Source organism: Entelurus aequoreus, linkage group LG02 (assembly GCF_033978785.1).
Source record: "Entelurus aequoreus isolate RoL-2023_Sb linkage group LG02, RoL_Eaeq_v1.1, whole genome shotgun sequence".
NCBI lineage: Eukaryota > Metazoa > Chordata > Actinopteri > Syngnathiformes > Syngnathidae > Entelurus > Entelurus aequoreus.
Window position 1 is genome coordinate 72,622,406 of NC_084732.1, and position 25,296 is coordinate 72,647,701.

Sequence of the window (25,296 nt, forward strand, 5' to 3'; positions counted from 1 at the left end):
CAAAGTCGTATTAAAACATTTTGATAGATTGTTGAGCGCTGTGTGTAATGTTTTATACTTTCAATGGAACATATACAATTTTGGTGTTGTTTACTTGAGTCATATTGCAGTCTACACGTATCTCTTATGTGTGACTGCCATTATATGGCAGTCTACACGTATCTCTTATGTGTGACTGCCATCTACTCGTCACACTTATCATTTCACCATGTACCAAATAAAATAGCTTCGAGGTCGGTAAGCAGAACCAAAATTATTCCGTACATTAGGTTATAAGGCGCACTAAAGGATTTTAAGTGCGCCTTATAGTCGGAAAAATACGGTATGTGAAAATACCGTCCAAACATCTCAAAATGCTACAAATTCAGTCAGCCATTTTGAATAATCTGCTCCGAAAATCTTCGGTAATTTCCGTAGATTCTATGTCACTGGAGGAACGCTTCCGCACTCTAACCATGTAATCAGATCAGTCATACTGAAAATACGCAAACATTGGAAAGAGATGTCCATTATTCACAATCTGTATGTAAATCAAGAACACATATGCTTGGCTTTATTTATGCATTCGAAATCGTAAAAAAACAAAAAACTAACAATTGAGTCAACAGATCGAGTGTTCTCTATTGTGTCCATTATACTCTCTAAAAAACATCTAGAAACCGCCAACAATACTCCATTTACATTTCGTGACCTGAAAATTAACCAAATATGAACAACATTAGCTATGTGCACATGGACACATTTAATCGGATTAAAAGTCTAACCGGAATAAAAATGCTTCATGTAAACACACCATTCGGTATAGTTAGAACCTTTATTTAACCAGATAAGAAACCCATTGAGATCAAGATCTCTTTCACAAGGGTGACCTGGCCAAGAGGTCAACAGCACATGTCACAGAGCAGTTTCAAAAATAATACATTAAGACATACATTTTAAAATACATAAGAGAACTGTAAAACAACAGAGATTTACATCTTTAAAAACACAGGCACTGTGCAAACGTCTCTCGCTGTTTGTCCCTCAGGACAGAACGGAAGGCTCCAAATGGAAGTAGTTCTGTAAGTTTCAGTTTCGTCTGCAATTAATTCCATGCCATAGGGGCAGCAATGCCAAAAGCTCTTTTGCCAAATTCAGTCCGTACATGAGGAACAGTTAAAACATACAAATTGTTACAACGTAATGCGTAAGAGCTGCTTTTTCTTTGTAACAGAGTACACAAGTATGGAGGTATTAAACCTAAAAGAGCCTTATAAATGATAGTCAGCCAATGTGTGTATCTGCGTGCACTCAATGAAGATAAGTCTGACTTCATATACAGTTGACAATGGTGGGTGAGACTACGACAGCCAGTAACAAATCTTAGTGCTGAATGAAAAACACTGTCCAAGGACTGGAGGCATTTAGATGAAGCACTAAAATAAAGCACGTCTCCATAATCAATTACAGGCAAGATAGTTGCTGTCACCAATTTCTTTCTGACTTTAAGAGAGAAGCAGTTTTTATTTCTAAAAAAGAAACCAAGCTTTACCCTAAGCTTAGAGACCAAGTTGTTAATATGGGCTTTAAATGAAAGCTCCTGATCAAGAGTAAAACCCAAGTACTTGTAATTTAAGACCTGCTCTATAGGGTTTCCATTTGATGTTACAATATTTGGAATATTTTCCAGTAGCACCCTTGAATGAGAGAAAACCATTACCTTGCTTTTATCTGTATTTAAAACCAATTTAAAGGCCTACTGAAACCCACTACTACCGACCACGCAGTCTGATAGTTTATATATCAATGATGAAATCTTAACATTATAACACATGCCAATACGGCCGGGTTAACTTATAAAGTGACATTTTAAATTTGCCGCTAAACTTCCGGTTCGAAACGCCTCTGAGGATGACGTATGCGCGTGACGTAGACCGGGGAACACGGGTATGCCTTCCACATTGAAGCCAATACGAAAAAGCTCTGTTTTCATTTCATAATTCCACAGTATTCTGGACATCTGTGTTCGTGAATCTGTTGCAATCATGTTCATTGCATTATGGAGAAGGAAGCTGAGCAAGCAAAGAAGAAAGTTGTCGGTGCAAAATGGACGTATTTTTCGAACGTAGTCAGCAACAACAGTACACAGCCGGCGCTTCTTTGTTTACATTCCCGAAAGATGCAGTCAAGATGGAAGAACTCGGATAACAGAGACTCTAACCAGGAGGACTTTTGACTTCGATACACAGACGCCTGTAGAGAACTGGGACAACACAGACTCTTACCAGGATTACTTTGATTTGGATGACAAAGACGCAGACGTGCTACTGTGAGTATGCAGCTTTGGCTTCTAAACATTTGATCGCTTGACCGTATGTGCGCAACTTTTTTTTGCGTATGTACGTAACTTTTTTTAAATATATAAGCTTTATGAACCTTGGGTTAGGTGAACGGTCTTTTGGGCTGAGTGATTGTGTGTGTTGATCAGGTGTTTGAATTGTATTGGCGTGTTCTATGGAGCTAGGAGCTAGCATAGGAGCTAGGAGCTAGCATAACAAACACGCAGGTGTTTTTATGCAGGATTAATTTGTGGCATATTAAATATAAGCCTGGTTGTGTTGTGGCTAATAGAGTAAATATATGTCTTGTGTTTATTTACTGTTTTAGGCATTCCCAGCTGAATACCAGGTACCGTGAGTATGCAGCCTTGGCTGCTAAACATTTGATAGCTTGACCGTACGTGCGCGTCACGTATGTAACTTTTTAAAAATATATAAGCTTTATGAACCTTGGGTTAGGTGAACGGTCTTTTGGGCTGAGTGATTGTGTGTGTTGATCAGGTGTTTGAATTGTATTGGCGTGTTCTATGGAGCTAGGAGCTAGCATAGGAGCTAGGAGCTAGCATAACAAACACGCAGGTGTTTTTATGCAGGATTAATTTGTGGCATATTAAATATAAGCCTGGTTGTGTTGTGGCTAATAGAGTATATATATGTCTTGTGTTTATTTACTGTTGTAGTCATTCCCAGCTGAATATCAGGTCACCCCCGGCTCTCACAGCATCTTCCCTATCTGAATAGCTTCAACTCCCCACTAGTCCTTCACTTGCACTTTACTCATCCACAAATCTTTCATCCTCGCTCAAATTAATGGGGAAATTGTCGCTTTCTCGGTCCGAATCTCTCTCACTTCATGCGGCCATCATTGTAAACAATAGGGAACTTTGCGTATATGTTCAACTGACTACGTCACGCTACTTCCGGTAGGGGTAAGCCTTTTTTTTATCAGATACCAAAGTTGCAATCTTTATCGTCGTTGTTCTATACTAAATCCTTTCAGCAAAAATATGGCAATATCGCGAAATGATCAAGTATGACACATAGAATAGATCTGCTATCCCCGTTTAAATAAAAACAATTCATTTCAGTAGGCCTTTAAGATCAAATAAGCGAGCCTGGATGACATCAAAAGCAGCTTGTAAAAACTCAAAAGCCTGAGTGATGGAGGTTGAACAGCAATAAATAATGGTGTCGTCTGCATAAAAATGGTGCATTGCATTTGACAAATTATTACAAAGATTATTTATGTAGATAGAAAATAAAATGGGCCCCAGCGCTGGGCCTTGTGGAACGCCTTTGGTAATGTCCAGTAATGAAGAGGTGGTCCCAGCCACCTGTACACGTTGTGTTCTGCTGGAGAGATAGTCTGTGAACCAAGCAGCTGCATTTTTAGATAATCCAACGTGATGAAGGGCTTGAATTGACAGACTGTGGTCTACTGTGTCAAATGCTTTTGACAAATCAATAAATAGGGCGACACAATATTTCTTGCCGTCTACAGCCTCGATTAAATCATTGAGGACCTTAAGAGCAGCTGTAATAGTGCTATGCTGTTTTCTAAAACCAGATTGAAATGGAGATAAAATATTGTTTGATTCTAAAAAATCCTCTAGCTGGTTACTGATGATCTTCTCAAACAATTTTGCTAAAATGCATAATTTAGAAATTGGTCTGTAATTATGTATATTTGTGGGTTCACCCCCTTTTAGCAGGGGAAGAACAAAGGCCGATTTCCAGATTTTTGGAAGGCTTTTACTTGTTAGACTTAGGTTAAAAATATGCGAGAGAGGCTCAGCAACAAAATCAGCAGCCAATTTTAAGAAAAAGGGTTCAATTTGGTCAGGTCCTGCTGCTTTAGTTGTGTCCAGGCTCTTTAGTGCACTGTTTACCTCGGATATTGATACAGGTGTGAACTCAAAAGTGCAGGTGCTGCGTCTATTTACAGCCTGTGGTGTATTTGGTATATTAACATTAGTTAAACCAACATTTGACAATTGAGGATTCAACGACTCAAACAAGGATCCGGCAGAAACAAAATACTCATTAAAACAATTTGATATAGTCGTCTTATCAGACAAAGTACCAGATTGAGTAATTAAAGGACTTGGAAAGTCATTTGTTGTCACATGATTTAAAGAAGCTCTTATGGTTTGCCAAAACTTTTTGGGATCACTTATATGTTTTTTGCATTCATGCAGGTAAAAATCAGACTTGGCCCTCTTAACAAGCGAAGTACATTTATTTCTAAGCTGGCGAAAGCTAAACCAGTCAGCCTCTGTCTTTGTTTTTCGAGCCCTGGCCCAAGCAACGTCTCTCTCTTTGAGAAGGTTTCCAATTGCAGAGGAAAACCAGGGATTATTTCGACCTTTAACTCTAAGTTTTCGAAAGGGAGCATGTTTATTGACTATACGTTGAAATTCATTATAAAAGTATTTCAACGCTATCTCAATATCATCAATTAAAGCAACTCTGTTCCACTGAAAGGCAGCTAAATCGTATATAAAAGCTGGGAGGCAAAAAAATTTTAATATTTCTTTTGCATGTAATAGTGGGTTTTGATTTTGGTAGCTTGCAGTTTCTTACAGCTGCAATTGTACAATGGTCACTCAAGTCATTGGCAAACACCCCAGTGCCAGTGTACTTATGGGGAGCGTTGGTTAGAATTAGATCAAGTAAAGATGATTTTGAGGAGTTTTTAGTATTGGGTCGAGTTGGGGAAGTGATTAATTGAGTTAAGTTTAGTGAGTTGCATACAGCTTTAAGGTTATCAGAAGAGGAAGTCAACCAGTCAAAATTTAAATCACCAACCAAGAGAAGTTCACTAGCTTTTAACCCACTCATAAAGGATTCAAGCGAGGCAAGGGCTTCAGTGGAGGCAGAGGGAGGTCTATAACAGCCTCCAATTGCGAGAGGTTGGCCATGTGAGAATTCAAGCTGCAGGGCAAGGAGTTCAAATTGTTTAGTGATTGACAGTGATGATAATAAGGTAACATTAAATTTGTTTTTTTATATACATAGCCACTCCTCCACCTTTTCGAGGACGATCGCATCGGAAGACATTATATCCATTTATAGCAATGTCCTTGTCAGAGATTGCTTTGGTTAGCCAGGTTTCTGATAAGATAAATATGTCTGCATTGGTTGTTTGAAACCAGATTTTGACTAAGTCTAATTTTGGCAGTAGACTTCTAATATTTGAATGAATTAAACCAAGACCTGACCTAGCTCTAAATTCATCAGGAGTACTGATGTTGTACAAAGCTGGGCCTGGATTTGGTTGCACATTGCCTGATAGAAGAAGTAAGAGCAATATAAAAATGTTTCGTTTCATATGGCAAGGTAACCCGATGACAACATTACTTGGCTTCACAATGTCAAAATGAGTAATTTCAGAAGGAGAAAAACATCTATTTAACACAGAAATACGGTATAAATATGGTTAGAATTATTTAGCACTGACCCACATGTAGATATCAATAAGCTTTGTGTAAATGCTGTAGTTTCGTAGGACCAGGTGATTGTTATTGCGTTCGGTAGAGTTAAAGGTTGGTGGAGCACCTGGTCAGGTACCCCACTACAATTGCAGAAAACAAGTCCAGGAAAAAACATTAATATTAAATACAGAGCTTTTGTCAAAGTCATTGTTAAATTGTTTTACTACCTACCCAGGTCCAATATTCAAAGTTCAGATGTCTAGGCTACAGCAGTTGGAAGGCCAAACTAAGGCTAGCAGAGGCCCAGCCTTAGTCAGTCTGAGGCTAAGATAGATCCAGGCTGTGGCAGATGGAAGGCCAAGATGAGCTAGCAGATCCAGTCTGTAGGCAGTGAGAGGCCAAGCTGGGGCTAGGTTAGAGCCAGGCTGTGGCAGATGGAAGGCCAAGATGAAGCTGGCAGACCCAGTCTGTAGGCAGTGAGAGGCCAAGCTGGGGCTAGGTTATAGCCAGGCTGTGGCAGATGGAGGGCCAAGATACAGCTAGCAGACCCAGACTGTAGGTAGTGGAAGGCCAAGCTGAGACTAGGATAGATCCAGGCTGTGGCAGATGGAAGGCCAAGATGAAGCTAGCAGATCCAGGCTGTGGCAGATGGAAGGCCAGGATGAAGCTAGCAGATCCGGTCTGCAGCTAGCAGATCCTGTCTGTAGGCAGTGGAAGGCCAAAATGAAGTTAGCAGACCCAGTCTCTGTAGGCAATGGAAGGCCAAGCTGGGGCCAGGATAGATCCGGGCTGTGGCAGGTGGAAGGCCAAAATTTCAGCTAGCAAAACATCTCCTGGCTTCAGCAGGTCAAAGGCCTCCAGATTTCCAAATCCAACAAAAGCAGTCAGAAATGCCACTTTTTGGAAGTAAGCCTTCATTCATCAATTGTTACGCTTAAAACTAGTACAATTTACTTAAATTGGCTAAAAAATAAATTAAAACAGATAGAAATTCAGACCACTTTGACAAGCAGACAAACAAAAGACAGTGCTGTCGGCCATCTTGGACCCGATCACACACTTCCGGATCAAAATGTCCTTCCGATCGAGACGGGTGGTTTATGCCGAATGTCATTGGGATTGTAACGCATGAAAACACATCTTCCGAAAAACGGGTTAGAATTATCCTTACTGCACATGTCTTTGAGGTCAGCTATACTTTGGTGGTGGAGGGGGGACTACATTTAATAGCCTTCAAATGAAGCGATTGCTTTGCTGCTGTTTCCCCCCATTAAACATGTACAGAAGTAATGTTATATGCTGTTGAGTTTGTTGCTTTAAAACTAGACTAACAAAAACAAAATTATGGTCTGGAGTGTCATGTGTCGATGTAACAATAAAAGAAGGCATCCAGTTGTCACCTTGACAAGCTGTTTTATTCACAACATTGTACATAATCACAACATAAAAAGCACAGAACAGCTCATTTTCAAAAAGAGAGGTAAAACAAAAGTAGTGAACAGAAGGAAAAAAAATAAATAAATACTGTGATAACGTTGGACAAGCAGAGATGCACAAAGCTATGTTTAGCAGTGGAAGTCTAATGCTTCTTCAGCACCTGCATTGAGCAAACTCGTCCAAAAGATGGCACCATAGCACAAATAATAACGCCCCTCTCCATTGATGTTATGTTCTGCGCATGTCAAAGTAAAGTATTCCGATTTAAAGTGTGATGCATGAAAATGCACGTCATAATGAGATCATTTTATTCAGCGTCCATGTACACAGTAACATTGTAATCCTAATGATGAGCAGATTAAATCAATGTTGTCCATCTATTGTTATTATTAGTAGCAGTGAGCTAATGCTTCTGCTTTGTCTCAAACTTGGTAACAGTTAATTCTAGATTATAATACATGCATCTCTCACCTGGTAGTAGACAAATGTGGCCATGGACCGAGAGGCTGGTCAACTTTGACATCCCCCGAGATAGCAAAAGAGATGTAGATGTGACAAATGTTTGTAACCCCTCGTGAGGATTGTGATTGAGTCTTCATCTAAAGGGGATTATGTGAGCATCCCGTCGGTCGACATCCAGCGAGAGTGGACATTGTACAGTAAGTGTTTGTTTTATTATGGTTAATCATGGTTAGTGTGTATGTTTAGCACCTAGCATTGCAGCTGATGCTATACAATAAAGCTGCATCCGTTTAGCATTCGGCTTCTAAAACTTATTGCTCATCTTCCTTTTATTCAGGCTCAAAAATATAAGGTTATAGATCATAATTTTTCCCAAAGTAATCGTTGTTGGCTCTCATAAAGTCTGCATGATTTGCATTGTTGTTGATGGGGAAGGAATCACGTGACCGGCCTCCTCATTAACCCTCAAAATGGCTCGGGAATCTCTGTGAGATTTATACTATTTTGATCGTGTCTATTTATTTGCAAACTTTGGAAGTCTTTTGTATAAATCCAGGGTTAGTGGCGCAGATGGTAGAGCGGCCATCCCAGCAACTTGAAGGCTCCAGGTTCGGATCCATCTTCCACCATCCTAGTCAGGGCCGTTGTGTCCTTGGGCAAGACACTTCCCCCTTGCTCCTTATGGGTCGTGGTTACTCAGGGCTTGAGAGACATGCAAATGATAAATGATTAATGATAAATGCATGGCAGTGATTCAAACAAGATTTTGTGCAGTCATATTTTCTCCCTAATTTTCAAACGTGTCAGATTGTGTTTACCTGTGACTAGGGTTGTACGATATATTGGTATTAGTATAATACCGCGATACTAATGAATCATTTTCTGTATGATACCGTCTCTGAAACGTACCAGTCCCTCCCCCCCGCACCCGCGTTGAAGTCACTTCGTGACATTGCTGGTTTACGAGCAGAGGAGCATGTTCGGCAGCACACACACAGAGTACCTACAAGCAGAGACAGTGTGTAGACAGAAAGGGAAGAACGGACGCATTTTGGTGTAAAAACTAAAGATAAAGGTGAAGTTATAGCACTGAAATGCCCTCAGGAAGAGGTGCTTTAAAACATGGCTAGCTAGCTAGTGGCTAACATCCATCCGCCGTCTGCAGTGTTTTTGCTACTTCTAAATCACTAATCCTCGCCTCCATGGCGACAAATAAAGTATGTTTCGTACAAGTATCATTATCACTGCAGGACGAGGAATAGCTAAACATGCTTCATTACACACTGTAAGAGGATACAATAGCTCACCGGTGTTTAGATGTAAACAAACGCCATTTGTGGATTTACACCTAACATTCACTGTAATGATATGAAATACAGGCACGTATCTAGTCGATACTACTATGATTACGTCAATATTTTTTCTTTCGTTTAAAAAAAATGTATATTATGTTCATAAACTCAGGAAATATGTCCCTGGACACATGAGGACTTTGAATATGACCAATGTATGATCCTGTAACTACTTGGTATCGGATTGATACCTAAATGTGTGGTATCAGCCAAAACTAATGTAAAGTATCAAACAACAGAAGAATAATGTGAGGAACTCGCATGGCTGCCGTTTGTGTGACCCCAAGATGCAAGAACCAGGAGGAGGATGAGCAGGTAAGATGAGTTTAATTATCATAAACAGAAAATAAAGCAGTCTTGCATAAATGTTCCAAACAGAGAGTTTATCATAAATAGCATAAATAGCATACATGTTGATTGGCAGCAGGTGTGGACCCGCTGCCAATCAACGGCAGGTGAGGAAAAACAGTGCTCAGCGGAACAAACAGGAAATATAACAATATAAGAGCACTGACAGGAAGTAAATACAAAAACAAGGAAACAAACAGAAATGAGGTGACAGATCGTCACAAATAAGTGATTATTACATTTTAACAGAAGTGTAGACAGAACATGTTAAAAGAGAAAGTAAGCAGATATGCATTAAGAAACATATGTTTAATGTACCCTAAGATTTTTTGTTAAAATAAAGCCAATAATGCTATTTTTTTGTGTTCCCCTCCATTTAGAAGTGTACCAAAAAGTACCAAAATAATTTTAGTACCGGTACCTGTGACTAATGGCTAGTATCGCTCTTTTCAAAATTCTAAGGGTCTTCTTTTTTTTAATTTACAGTAAATTCTGCACGTTTTGGTCTCAGTGGTCCGTTTCATTAGTTTCTACTACTGGGTGGCTAAAGTGATGCTTGCATGGGCCCATAAAGTCCCATCTGCAGAGGCCGAGCCAATAAATTTGGCTGTCAGGCCTGTCTTTACCAAACTTCCTCTCATCCATCACCAAGTTTAGTGAAGCAGCAACACAGAGAAACTAATTTGTCACCAGCAAACAACAAAAAGTGTTGCATTTATTAGGAGATGAGAAGCTGAGAGCCAAGCAGGTGTGAAAACTCAAAAAACAGTTGTTTGTTGACAGCATCAGCTATCTTCTATTCTATTCCCAATCTGGAAACACTCCACCTCCCGAGACATACAGACACACACACACACCCTCCATTCCCCAAGCATCCAGAGCACTTTGCAGCTTGTTAGTGGGGCAGGATTTCTGGTGCACAGTCTCCAAGGCAGCGCCATGAAGGTGACATCTATCACGTACAACGCTGGCGTGCTATAAATACCAGCGGCGGTCCCCCTCCGCTTGTGAAAACTACGAGTGGGAGGGGAGCATCTGACACAAAGGGTTGTGGGGAGGGGGGTACTGTCACTTCCAGGGGTGTCTTAATTATATTGTTCACACGCAAAATCAACAGTGTGTTCGGTAAAAACCTGCAAAGCACACTTGAAAATGTCGATGACCACGATAACAAAGATCTTACTAAAAACAATGTCTACATTGACTGCAAAAAAAAAAACTAACTTGTTTTTAATACTTTTTTTTTAGAGTTTAAATTCATTATTTTACTCTGTATAAATTATATAGACTATGTAAATACATTTTATAAAATATACTCTGTTTATTTTCTCATTGCATCTGTAATCGGTTTTATTTTTATTTATGGGGGTATAAATGATGATTATAGTCATTCATAACTATAGCTTGTAATGTAGGGGCTATATTATAAGCTGGAGTGTCGGGAACTCGCATGGCTGCGTTAGTTGTGACCCCAAGATGCAGGAAACAGGAGAACAACGTGCAGGTAAGAGTCTTTTAATATATTCAAAAATAGGGAGAAGCAGTCATGCATACAAACGGTCCCATGCATAATCAATCCTCGAGCCCTGAGGAACAGGCGAGGCAGGCATAAATATCCGCCTGATTGGCAACTGCAACTAGGTGTGCCAGGCTGCCAATCAGGGACAGGTGAGGGAAACGAGCACTCAGGGAGACAAGCAGGAAGGGGAACAAAAATAAGAGCGCCGACAGGAAACAAACACCAAACAAGGAAACAACCACCAGAAGTGAAGTGACCGATTGTCACAGTACCCTCCCTTTTACTGACATATTCCAGATGTCCCAAAAAAACAGAACAAGTTCCGAGTCACGGGAGGGCGGAGGGAGGACTTGGTGGTGGGTCGCCAGGCTAAGTGTTCCGAATCCACCGGGGAAGAGTCAGGTGGCGGCGGAAAGTCGAATGCCGCTGCAGCAGGCGAGGTGGGCAACCACGGAACGACCACCTCCGTGGCCGTCGAGAAGGCAGACGCGAGTGGTACCGTCGTGGGAGGAGCCGCCGAAGACTTAGATGACAGCGCCGTGTCTTTCTCAGCACCGCTGCTAGTAGTAGCCCACCCCTCACGAGGCCGAGAGACACCCCGTATCTCAAATTACTCGTAGGTTAAGGAACTCATACCTCAGTTGACAACAGCTTGCTTGACAGCGATTTTGCCTACAATACTAGACTTTTGAAAACCCCCGCTCTAAGACATGTTCAGTGCTAGAGGGTAAAATCCAAATCAGTGTTCGGCAGACACAACTGTGTCCTTTTGTCCTATTGTTGATGTGTTTTACATTCACAGTCGGTAAACACACCTGCCGTCCAGTGATTCTAAATCAAAGCCCTACAGTGACATCACGGTTCAGTTAACATTGCACAGTAGCCTACTATTTATTTCCGTGCAGGTCTGCTGATGCGGGCCACTGCCTACTGTATGATGGTGGATCTGATCCTTCACATCTTTGTTCTTCTCTCATTATCAGAGCCTCCCTGATTGTGTCGTACCTCAGTCAATGTAGATAACGCTAAGAATGTAGCGCTATCGTCTTCCTAAAGTACACGACCGGCTTTGATTGTGGTTCAACAGTTGGGACACACAATCTTCTAAAACCATCAAAACAAAACGAAACAGTGAACCCCCAGATGAGGATAGAAGATACGACTAAACAACTCCACTTGTTTTCTTTTCTTTCTTTGCTCTTGCCGGTGTAATCGTCATCTGTCACCAGAGTAAAGCCTTAAAACTACAACGGTTGGAAATCAGCCAGAGGCATTTTCCAGTGTCAAAACAAGGTGCGGAGCTTGTGTAAATGTGTTATGTCGTACTACATTCCTTCATGATCAGTCAGTGGAAGTTGTGGATTACATCTGTCATGCTTGAGTGCTGGTGGAGGGCTATGACGACGTACTAAGAAAACAAACACTTCTAATCAACACTTGGAGCATATTGTGTTAATTGAGCTTGTATGTCAACATTTTTGAAACATGTAAAACAACAGTATTTCTGAATGTATTCACCCTGGTATGTTTGATCACTTTGGACGAATTTCTTCTGTAAGTCCTTTACCAGGCAAGGAACCTTGTTCAGCAACGTGATCTAGAACTAAAATGGACGCCACTTGCCTCAAGTAGTTGAGTTATAATATTTCACGCAACAAGACGAAAAATTATGTTATAAGGAGCACTGCTGATTTTTGAGAAAATGAATGGATTTGAAGTGTGCCTTATAGTCCAAAAATTACGGTATTTGACTTCGACCAAAATTTAAACAGATGTGCAAGTTTTGGAATAATAAAAATATATGGCAAACAAAGTGTTGAATAATCAAGTTTTTGTGCAACATAACAAAATTTAAATTAATAATATATATTCATGTGTTTCTTAAATTAAAGTATTTCCTGTATAACTTGCCAAAATAAACCTCTTTCTTTACAGAAATCTGTACTGTTTAATTTAAAAAGGGTAAATTCAGTGTTTAGCTTTATGAGAAAGTAGGTCTCCAACTAAAACCTATTTTGACAAAAACAAAGGAGAGCTGAGAGATGTATTTTGTTTATGTGACTGGCAACATTTCATTTGTTATTTGTTTTTTGTTTTTTGCAAAAAAAAAACGTGTACTTCAGCAGTGCGGTCATTAAATAGAAGCAGGATGTCAGAATTGAGCACTTGTAAAAATACTAAGAATTAAAGCAACTATTATTTGACCCTTTTGGTAAAATAATGTATCACAAGCTACCTGTTGAAGACCCCTGTAGTGTCATGATCATAAAGTGTAGTGTCACAATCATAAAGTGTAGTGTCACTATCATAAAGTGTAGTTTCACTATCATTATGTCATGATCCGTGGTCCGGATCATGTTTTGTTAAGTTCTGTTAGTTTTTGACTCCATAGTTCATGTTTTTGTGCACCCTTGTTTGTTTTAGTTACCATGGTTATGGATTATTTCCACCTGTCTCTGATTAGTGTTCGCCCGCTCACCTGCTGCCCGAGCACTAATCAGAGATATTATTTAAGCCTGCCTTTGCCAGTCAGTCGGCCTGGCGTCATTGTTTGCTTCACGCAACCTACTAGTAAGTCTTGTTTGTTTCATGCAGCAGTTCCGTGAGTGTTCCATGCCATAGTTTATGCTAAGTGTTTGCTTCATGCTCTCGTCACCTATGATTTATGACAATAAATCATACTCCTACCTTCACGCTTTGTCCGGAGTTGTCCGTTCTGCATCCCGGGAGAACGACCCCGCAGTGAGCTGCGACCCTCCATGTGACACATAAAGTGTAGTGTCATGATCATAAAGCATAATGTCACAATCATAAAGTGGAGTGCCACTATAATAAAACTGGACACACTATGTTTATGTTTAAGAACTGAAATAAACAATGTTTTGAGAACAAGAAAACAAGAGAGGAGAGTTACGAAGTAGTAGAATAGCTAAGCTAGCACGTACTTCTCAGACGTAAGAGCCACATGGAACAAAAAAAATGTCTCCTTTTGTACAGAAAAACATTATTGTTATAAAAAGTCACATTTGAAGTCTTGATTGCCCGAAAGTCAGCAGTTAACTCTAGCTAGCTGGCTGCCATTGCGCTGACTGACAGTCAAGGCAAAGCTAATTTCCAGATGCCAGAAAAGTCTTTTTTGATTGATTGAAACTTTTATTTGTAGATTGCACAGTACAGTACAGATTCTGTACAATTGACCTCTAAATGGTAACACCCGAATAAGTTTTCCAACGTATTTAAGTCAGGGTCCACGTTAACCAATTCATGGTAGTCATGTTCAATGAGTTTGATAGTTGAGCGATCAGGCAGTGCGGCATCAATTAGCTTAGCCTGTGGAAGACTGTTGTCATTTTATGGAATCTTTTGATATTTTAAGGACAGTTTTTATCCTCACACCAATAAAAAAATACTGGCCAAAGTTTCTAAATATGGAACGATTATGTTTTTGAAGGGACGGTTGACATCCCCTTAACTTAGTTATGTCACGCTAGGAGATAGCATGCTAACAGTTAATATTTTTGCAAATTGTGTAGGTTTTAAGCTAAAAGTCCTGAATATTGTTACACGGCGCTATCTTGCTATAATGTGAACTGTTAGCATGCTAAGTGTTAGCATATTAGCCAATATTATAGGTATAAAACTAAAAGTAATGGACATTGTAAGGTCAGAGCAATCGGATTTAACAGAAACTCATGGAGCTGGACGCAATCTTACTTGGAATAAAGTTTTTGATATGTTCTAAGAACGTTCTAAGAACGTTCTTAGAACATTCTTAGAACGTTCTCATCTATATACCAAATATAATTTGCCTGCAATGGAAACAGCAACTGTTAGGCTTTTATAGGTGTTTTTTTTCGCACATTTACTTTTTATACAGTATGTTGTAACGTTTCCCTAACTTTCTGCGAAAGTGTTGTGTTTTGTGAACAATCTGACGAAGGCTGAGTCAAGGCTGCACGCACAGTAGGTGGCGGTAATGCAAACACAAGGTTGCTTGCCAACCGCCATGAAAATCAGAAGAAGATGAAGAAGAAGGAGAAGAAGGCTGCACGCATGCACAATTGAAGCTGCTCCGTGAGACAAAGAAGGACAAAGGCTAACTACTTCCAGAATCCCGATTTTAAAGCAATTTGGTGCGCCATCCATTTATAAGTAAGTATAGAAAGAGTGAAATACAAAGCACGTTTTTGTATAACAATTTCCAACCTACATGATTAATTTCAGACCATTTTATGGTTTTAGCGTTGTGTATAAATGCGCGCCGGCGCTAACTAGCATACATTTCTCGTGCAGGTTGGCTGTTATAAAGTTTCCAAACTGACCAAAGACCAACGAATGACTTCTGAAGAAGGGTGGATTTATTTGTAGTTTAGTTAAACAATAATTTGCTCCGTCAGTGATATGGTTTGAATGCTGCCTGAACGTTCCGAATTTGGCAGACACGGTGAGGACAATGCTGAGGAAAATTGCCACAAACAAAGTCCTGGAGCAGCTTGGCCTCTGTGGAAAGTCAGGAAAAGTGGCGTTTGAGGACTTGCCCCTTTACAGAATAATAAATAGTAAGTGTTAATAATAGGTTTGCATCTTTGAACATATGTTGCATGTATGCTCACAAGGTCGATCTAGCTGTTATTATTACAGTATTTATTCTAAAGGGAATTCTAAATTGTGCTGGTGATTGCAGAGACATGCAGGGGTGTTTACAAGCAGATGACCACAGCTGAAGTGGATTGTGAGCTTGGAGAGGTCCTGAAACTGGCCACTTTTCGAAAGGGATGTTCAAAATTTGAGGTACGGAGAAGATAAGATATCCCAATTTTGAATTCCCATTTTATTGAAGTTCCACTGCATGTCTTTTGAATTTGCAATTATAACTACTTGCAGGAGAAGAGGAGGAATTAAGAGGGAGGACAAAAAAGGAAAAAGAAACAAGCAAAAGAACAGAGTGAGATGAGAGGTAAATGATAAAGTATTTATGCCAATGTTTTAATGTTATAGTTCCGTGTGTGCGATAATAGGGCAACCCATTTTCCTTGGGGTTTTTTTTATAGAATAAACACAATATGAAGAAGTTTCAACAGAGGGCTTATAAGCGTAGATGGGCTGCCACAACTAGGCATTTGAAGAAGCAATGCCGACAGTCAACTTTAGAATTAGAGAGTGATGATAGCGAGAAAGAGAATGACACGACATCAACTCCAGAAACAGTGACAAAGTACATGGATGCTGTGTGCAGACTAAGAATAACTGACTAACTGTATCAGGATTCATAAATAACTCTTTGATGCAGTATTGAAATGGTAATATTATCTGATTGTTTTTCAGATGGCTCCTTCTTTTGTGGTCGTTGAGTTCCTTGGTGAACATTCAGTCGCTGTTGTCCCAACCAAATGGACAGAAGATGATGGAAAGGTTATTACTTTTTCTGAAAAGTACTGTGCATAGGCATAATATTGTAGCTTATTATTATTATGTCATTCATCATGATTATTTTATCTTCAGAATACCTTCTGCTATTGGCCAAGGCCAAATCCTACCCACTCCAGAATCCGGAAAGCTGAGATTCCTGACAAACAATTCTGGGAGAGGCTGCCAATTCGGGTTTTCAGGAAAACATTGACTGGTAAGGGAATATTGTCTAAGTCATATCATGTATATTTTAAACAACATAAGTTAAATTCATCTTGAGTCATCTGCATACTTTGAAATTTTGCAGAAGACTTTGACAAGGCCCTTCAATACGAAAAACAAGCTAAAATGTTTTCGAGCCCAGAAGAAGTGTTAACCAAATGGAGCCACATCACCCCTGAACGCTATAGAAAAGATGAGGAAGATGTGTTTGATGCTGACGGTATAGTCACTTTTCAAAGACTGTTTACTTACAATACTCAAATACTACTTAGTGGTGCATACATTTTTTGTCTTCGTTGGTTTAGATGAAGAGGAAATTCGGCCAAAAAGAAGTGCAGAAAAGAGAAAACACAGATTTTTGTCCAGGCACCCCCACTGCCAGAGCTCCCAACCTTTAACTTTCCAATCTCCAGCGAGTTCCAGACCACTTCAGCCAATACCAGACCACTCCAAGGCATTCGGGCCGACCTCACAGCCCAGCGAGAAGCAGCACTTCCAGGCTCAGTCCAGACAGGAATGCATCCAGCTCAAGCCAGTACCAGACCGCTCAAGCCAGTACCAGACCACTCCAGCCAGTACGAATCAGTACCAGACCGCTCCAAGAAGCAGCAGGAATGCCCTTGACAGTGAACGTTAGTTGGCTATTTAACTGTTGATAGGTGGTGTTAAACAGGCTGTTACAACGGGCAGTAATACGAATTACCTCTTTGATTTTTGTTGTCTTTGCAGTTTTCCAGTTGAACATGAAAGTTCAAAATATACTTGAGAACCAGGGAGAAATTATGCGCATGCTGAGAGGGCTGGCAGCACAGTCTGTGGGGCCAGAATCTGTGGATGTTCAAGATCTCATTGATCAGCCTTTCGAGACTCTTGAGCAGCTGAAGGCCTTCTGTGAACGGCTCGACACTGATCTTCTGCTCAGAAAGCAGCTGGTAATTAGTTTTAATTCCCCACTGCAAAAATATCTTGCTCAGTTATCAAAAAACAATTTCTAATCAAGTACAATATTGTTGTTTGTTTATTTGTATAGGTGAAAGCTCTTGCTGCTCTAGGTGGGCAGAATTTGGCAGACACGGTGAGGACAATGCTGAGGAAAATTGCCACAAACAAAGTCCTGGAGCAGCTTGGCCTCCGTGGAAAGTCAGGAAAAGTGGCGTTTGAGGACTTGCCCCTTTACAGAATAATAAATAGTAAGTGTTAATAATAGGTTTGCATCTTTGAGCATATGTTGCATGTATGCTCACAAGGTCGATCTAGCTGTTATTATTACAGTATTTATTCTAAAGGGAATTCTAAATTGTGCTGGTGATTGCAGAGGCATGCAGGGGTGTTTACAAGCAGATGACCACAGCTGAAGTGGATTGTGAGCTTGGAGAGGTCCTGAAACTGGCCACTTTTCGAAAGGAAGGTTCAAAATTTGAGGTACGGAGAAGAGAAGATATCCCAATTTTGAATTCCATTTTATTGAAGTTCCACTGCATGTCTTTTGAATTTGCAATTATAACTACTTTCAGGAGAAGAGGAGGAATTAAGAGGGAGGACAAAAAAGGAAAAAGAAACAAGCAAAATAACAGAGTGAGATGAGAGGTAAATGATAAAGTAATTATGCCAATGTTTTAATTCAATTCAATTAATCTACATTCAAGTACTGTCTTTGTTGTATTTGTGATAATTATTTACTTTCAGGATTTGGGTTTCCCTGATTGGGCTGCTGCCCCCGAGACCCGACCTCGGATAAGCGGAAGAAGATGGATGGATGGATTTACTTCCAGGAAGAGAACCAAGAAGGGGCAGGATACACTGACGCGCACGACCAAGACCACTGCATTCCATTCCATTTATAAATGATAAATGGGTTATATGTCAAAGCGCTTTGAGTACCTTGAAGGTAGAAAAGCGCTATACAAGTATATACTTGTATAGCGCTTTTCTACCTTCAAGGTACTCAAAGTGCAATTGAAAGTATTTCCACATTCACCCATTCACACACACATTCACACACTGATGGAGGGAGCTGCCATGCAAGGCGCTACCAGCAGCCATCAGGAGCAAGGGTGAAGTGTCTTGCCCAAGGACACAACGGACGTGCCTAGGATGGAAGAAGGTGGGGATTGAACCCCAGTAACCAGCAACCCTCCGATTGCTGGCACGGCCACTCTACCAACTTCGCCACGCCGTCCCCATTTTTGTATTATATAGATAGATAGATAGTACTTTATTGATTCTTTCGGGAGAGTTCCCTCAGGAAAATTTAAATTCCAGCAGCAGTGTACAAAATTGTAAAAACTAAATAATGGGGGTATAAATGGAGACAAAATAGAAAAATATTACAATAGAATAAAAATAAAAAGCAACGATGAGAATAAAAATATAACAGTAAAATAAGAATATAACAAGAGAAACTAGGCAGTAGTGACCATGTTATGAAAAACTATTTCACTGTTATTGTTATATCACTAATAAAGAATAATTTCTGTTGAAATCACTATCACAAATAAATGATTAATTCTGTTGAAATTTCTGTTTGAGTGTTATTCCTGACAATATAGCATAAAAACAGATGTAAATAGCATGTTCCTAAACAGTTCCCTAAACGTTCTAGCCAAACGTTCTTGGCTAACGTTCTGCTAACCAAGCAAGAACTACACAACCAAACATTCTTTGAACGTTATAAACGAACATTCCCAGAACAATGCCACAACATTCTCCTAACGTTCACATAACGTTCCCTTGTTACCTGGGCTGATTGTAAATAATGTAAATAATTCATTGTGATTATCTTGTGTGATGACTGTATTATGATGATAGTATATATGATAGTATATATCTGTATCATGAATCAATTTAAGTGGACCCCGACTTAAACAAGTTGAAAAACTTATTCGGGTGTTACCATTTAGTGGTCAATTGTACGGAATATGTACTTCACTGTGCAACCTACTAATAAAAGTCTCAATCAATCAAAATTGTAACTTGGCGCCATTTTGCTATAATGCTAGCGCTAGCATATGAACCATTTTTTTAGGTATACAACTAAAAGTCATGGATATTGTTACATGTAAGAATGCTAACCAACCGATGCACAGATGAGTGGTCCACCCTGGGTCCCGACTTTGGACAGCTAGCGTTTCATCTGTGGTCACCTAATCTGTGCTCCAGGGGAGCAGAGCAGAAAAGAAACGGCAGATCAACTGGTCTGAAAGGGGGGTCTATTTAAAGGCTAGAGTATACAAATGAGTTTTAAGATGGGATTTAAATACTTCTACTCAGGTAGCATCTCTAACTGTTACCGAGAGGGCATTCCAGAGTACTGGAGCCCCTCCAAGGTTTCTCATTGTCATCCCAGTGGGTTGAGTTTTTTCTTGCCCTGATGTGGGATCTGAGCAGAGGATGTCGTTGTGGTTTGTGCAGCCCTTTGAGACACTCGTGATTTAGGGCCATATAAGTAAACTTTGATTGATTGATTGATGATAACTGTTAGCATGCTAAGTGTTAGGATCTTAGCCAATTTTGTAGGGGTACCATTAAAATTCATTGATACCAATACTTGCTGGCATGCTAATTGTTGGAATGGTAGTATTGTAGCTCATTTTTGTGGTGTAAAACTTAAAGTCCTGAATATTGTTACTTTCAAATATCAAAAAGCGGTAGAAAAATAGTTAACTTTCCAAAATGCTTAAATTTATCAAGTATTCAAAATGGAGCTAATTAATTTTAGAATGTAAATCATCAATAAAGGTATTTAAAAATTACAACAGATTTTTTCTTGAGCTTTATGTTTGAAATTGAAATATTCCAGTATTCATGGATTGTAAAAAAAAAAACATTAATGTCGACTATTATTGATTGATTGATTGAGACTTTTATTAGTAGGTTGCACAGTGAAGTACATATTCCGTACAATTGACCACTAAATGGTAACACCCGAATAAGTTTTTCAACTTGTTTAAGTCGGGGTCCACTTAAATTGGTTCATGATACATTAATTACTTGTTTCATATATCTTACAGATATATGAATTGTGGAATCCAACTAAAATGACATAACTATACTGATTGGCTTGAAGGCCACCAAGCCAATTTATAATTGGGGGAAAGGGAATAAACAAATGAATCTAAGGGGCTGTAAAAAAAAATATGGGCTATGACTTGCGAGAGGATGGTCCTCTGCCTGAACTGTTGCTACATGCTCGTTAGTGTCACAAAGAAAACTGATTTAAATCTGCTCGGAAACAGTGATATGGAGTTGTGTTGTAAAACACACTGAAATGCTTGGCTGGAGGAATACAGAACGTGGTTTTCGGTCTTAAATGAACATTTGTTTGCTCGTTTTTAGGCAACGTAAAAGTTAAATCAGCCAGGAGTTTTTTGAAGTGAATTCCAGTCCAAGCTCTGGCTGGTCCATTTTAGGACTTTTACCTTGTTTCGAGCTTCGTCTGGATAAAAAACCACAGCATATTTTTGCGTAACGCCTTTAAACCTTCTCTACATTGTGACAATATTTTTCATGATCCATCATGATTGTTTTGGACTTTTGTGTTGTTTTTCCCCTGTTTGGTGTGTCTTCCTGCCCAAAGCTCATATTTGGGTTCCTCTTCCTGTTTTTGCTCTGTCTTGCTTGACTACTGCTTCTGAGCACTGTTTTCTTACCTGTCCCTGATTCCCAATCAGTTTATCTGCCAGTATTGACTTTCTTGCGACGCTCGTTCATTGTCCGATGTTCATATTGTGCCTTTTTATTTTTATTTTACCTTGCTCACCCAGTCTGGTGCTTCTTCATTTTTGGTACCTAATAAAAAGACCTTCTACTTGCACATCACCTGCTTTCTCTGCACACTGGGATCACTTAACCATAAACATGTGTAACCGTAACAATATTTCTAAAGCACTCCGGCAATTTTTTTATTTTTTTTTAATAGTTAGAAGCATATCTGTCTGGCCGTGAGCGAGAAATTGGAACCATACATCAAGTTCGGGAGCTAGCAAACATACAGTCGTGGTCAAAAGTTTACATACACTTGTAAAGAACATAATGTCATGGCTGTTTTGAGTTTCCAATAATTTCTACAACTCTTATTTTTTTGTGATAGAGTGATTGGAGCACATACTTGTTGGTCACAAAAACATTCATGAAGTTTGGTTCTTTTATGAATTTATTATGGGTGCAGTTCAGTTAAATTTGTTGGTTTTCTGACATGGACTTGTTTCTTCAGCATTGTCCACACGTTTAAGTCAGGACTTTGGGAAGGCCATTCTAAAACCTTAATTCTAGCCTGATTTAGCCATTCCTTTACCACTTTTGACATGTGTGTGGTGTCATTTTCCTGTTGGAACACCCAACTGCACCCAAGAACCATCTTGGGCTGATAATTTTAGGTTGTCCTGAAGAATTTGGAGGTAATCCTTATTTTTCATTGTCCCATTTACTCTCTGTAAAGCACCAGTTCCATAGGCAGCAAAACAGGCCGAGAGCATAATACTACCACCACCATGCTTGACAGTAGGAATGGTGTTCCTGGGATTGAAGGCCTCACCTTTTCTCCTCCAAACATATTGCTGGGTATTGTGGCTAAATTTTTGTTTCATCTGACCACATAACTTTTCTTCGGAAAGTCTTATCGTTGTCCATGTGATGTCAAGGTTTTTAGAATGGCCTTCTAAAGTGTGGACAATGCTGAAGAAACAAGTCCATGTCAGAAAACCAACACATTTAGCTGAACTGCACCACTTTTGTCAAGAGGAGTGGTAAAAAATTCAACAAGAAGCTTGCCAGAAGCTGGTGGATGGCTACCAAACGCGCCTTATTGCAGTGAAACTTGCCAAGGGACATGTAAGCAAATATTAACATTGCTGTATGTATACTTTTGACCTAGAAGATTTGGTCACATTTCCAGTAGACCCATAATAAATTCATAAAATGTGGGCTCTGTACCGAGGATGTCGTTGTGGCTTGTACAGCCCTTTGAGACACTTGTGATTTAGGGCTATATAAATAAACATTGATTGATTGATTGATTGATTGATTGATTGATTGATAAAAGAACCAAACTTCATGAATGTGTTTTGTGACAAACAAGTATGTGCTCCAATCACTCTATTACAAAAAAATAAGAGTTGTAGAAATTATTGGAAACTCAAGACAGCCATGACATTATGTTCTTTACAAGTGTATGTAAACTTTTGACCACGACTGTAGCTACAGCGCTGGCGCAAGTCACCCACTCTCATTTAAATTCCACGACCAAAACAGCACACGTGCATGTCCAAGCAAGCCAAACTGTCAATCATGGACATCAAGATGCGACAAAAAATCATCCTAGTCACACTGCATCGCTTCCCCCAGGGCAAGAGGCAAGGTACACCCTGGACTAAATGCCTGTCAATCACTTATAGACAAACAATAATTTTCACTCATATTCACTCTTACATTTAAGTATTCAATTAGTTCAGTGGTCCCCAACCTTTTTGTAGCTGCGGACCGGTCAACGCTTGAAAATGTGTCCCACGGACCAGGGGGGGTGGGTAGGGGGGGTTTATGGTATTTTTTTTTTTTTTTTTTTTTTTGTCATAAAGAAATAATCCAATCCAATCCACTTTATTTATATAGCACATTTACACAACAAGAATGTTTCCAAAGTGCTGCACAGCCATGTTAAAAACAATATTAAAAACAATATTAAAAACAATATTATGCTACACCAATGTGTCGCATCTGTGTGATCATGTTTTGTTTAAGTTATGTTCTACTTGGTTTTGGACTCTTTTTAGTTCCTGCTTTTCATTCCCTTGTCTTGTTTCCATGGTTTCCATGCCGCCAGTCGCAGCTCCACGACGCCAAGTGCCGCCAGTCGCAGCTCCACGACGCCTAGTGCCGCCAGTCGCAGCTCCACGATGCCTAGACCCCTCAAGCCAAGACCAAGTCCAAGACCCCTCAAGCCAAGTCCAAGACCCCTCAAGCCAAGACCAAGTCCAAGACCCCTCAAGCCAAGACCAAGTCCAAGACCCCTCAAGCCAAGTCCAAGACCCCTCACGCCAAGACCAAGACCCCTCACGCCAAGACCAAGACCAAGACCCACCACGCCAAGACCAAGTCCAAGACCCACCACGCCAAGACCAAGTCCAAGACCCACCACGCCAAGACCAAGTCCAAGACACACCACGCCAAGACCAAGACTGCCAAGACCAACGCTGCCAAAACCAAGACCCACGCTGCCAGGACACGCCACGCCAAGCTTTGCTGCCCGACGCACCACGCCAAGCTTCGTCATCTGCGTCTGCCACGTCGACGAAGCGCCTGCCTTCTCGCCGGCCATGGATGTGGCCAGTCCATGGGCGTCCGCCACGCCAGGTACGCCGACCTCCTCGTCGGCCACGGATGTGGCCACTACCTGGTCGGCCGCCACGCCAAGTGCGCCCACTTCATCGGCCATGGATGTGGCCATTCCCGGGTCGCCCACCTCGTCAGTTACAGCGGCGGTCTACGCGTCGCCGCCACCTGATTATGCCCCGGTGGATACGGGGACACGTCGTCTGGCAACCCACCGCCATGTCCCCCTCCCACCCTCCCATGACTATTGATCATTGTTTTGTTTTTATTTTTGTGGACATCTGGTATATGTCCTTAAGGGAGGGGCTCTGTCGCATCTGTGTGATCATGTTTTGTTTAAGTTATGTTCTACTTGGTTTTGGACTGTTTTTAGTTCCTGCTTTTCATTCCCTTGTCTTGTTTTCATGGTTACCCATTAGTTTCACCTGTTCCACGTTTGGACTCATTGTGCACTCTTGTTTGTCACCATAGCAACCCATTAGTTTTCACCTGTCCTCACGACTCACGCACCTGTCTTCAATCATGTCTGTGTTATTTAAGTCCATTGTTTTCCTGTTGTTTGTGCTGGCGTCCTCACACATTCAGCACTCTGCTTCATGTCGTGTCACAGTTCTCTATGTCAAGTAAGTTTGTGTTTATTGTTCATAGTTTTTGTGCCCACGTGCATGTCTTTTGTTTCATAGCCAAGTTTGTTACCTCCTCTGTGAGCGCCTTTTGTTTATTTCTTTTTTATTGTTAAATAAACATGTATTCAAATTCACGCCTCGCACGCGCCAATTTTCCTTTGCACCACGGGAGAACAAACCACGCCACAGACCCAGTCCTGACACAATGACTGAATAAAAACAAAGAATAAATGAATAGAAAACCAATACAGAGACAATATAAAAAATAAATATGATTAAAAACGATTTTTAAAGGGTAAAACCAATTAAAACAGTAAAATAGACATCAAAATGTATTAAAAAAAAACACACAGGACAACAGAGGACAGAAGACCACACAACTCACGTAGTGTTAAAAGCCAAAGAATAAAAGTGGGTCTTAAGACGAGACTTAAAACACTCCACTGTGGAAGCAGTTTGAACATGGAGGGGTAGAGTGTTCCAGAGTTTAGGGCCGACCACAGAGAAGGCCCTGTCTCCCCTGGTTTTAAGTCTCGTCCTGGGCACCACGAGCTGGAGCTGGTTCTCGGACCTCAGAGCGCGCGCAGGAGTGTAAATTTGGATGAGGTCCGAGATATACTGAGGTGCCAGTCCATGTAAAGCTTTAAAAACAAACAGCAAGTATTTAAAATCAATTCTAAAATGAACAGGGAGCCAGTGCAAACTCTGAAGAATTGGGGTTATATGCTCACGTTTCCTGGCCCCTGTTAAAAGTCATGCTGCCGCGTTCTGGACCAACTGCAACCGGGAGAGAGCTTTTTGGCTAATGCCAGCATAAAGTGCATTGCACAAATACAATCATGT

The 25,296-nt window shown here is 40.4% G+C and overlaps 1 protein-coding gene and 1 long non-coding RNA gene across 2 annotated transcripts; both read left to right on the forward strand.

Moving 5' to 3' along the window:
- The first annotated feature begins 15,571 nt into the window (after positions 1-15,571).
- Positions 15,572-16,659, forward strand: LOC133664480 (uncharacterized). The gene is made up of 5 exons (XR_009828588.1): positions 15,572-15,661; positions 15,755-15,827; positions 16,196-16,282; positions 16,373-16,493; positions 16,587-16,659. It is a non-coding gene; the product is annotated as an uncharacterized LOC133664480 (long non-coding RNA).
- Positions 16,660-16,694: 35 nt separating this feature from the next.
- Positions 16,695-18,374, forward strand: LOC133665257 (uncharacterized). The gene is made up of 7 exons (XM_062070510.1): positions 16,695-16,721; positions 16,884-17,133; positions 17,231-17,433; positions 17,532-17,691; positions 17,817-17,923; positions 18,016-18,088; positions 18,188-18,374. Exons 1-6 carry the CDS (start codon positions 16,695-16,697, stop codon positions 18,031-18,033), a joined length of 765 nt encoding a protein of 254 aa, XP_061926494.1. The 3' UTR covers positions 18,034-18,088; positions 18,188-18,374.
- Positions 18,375-25,296: the final 6,922 nt, after the last annotated feature.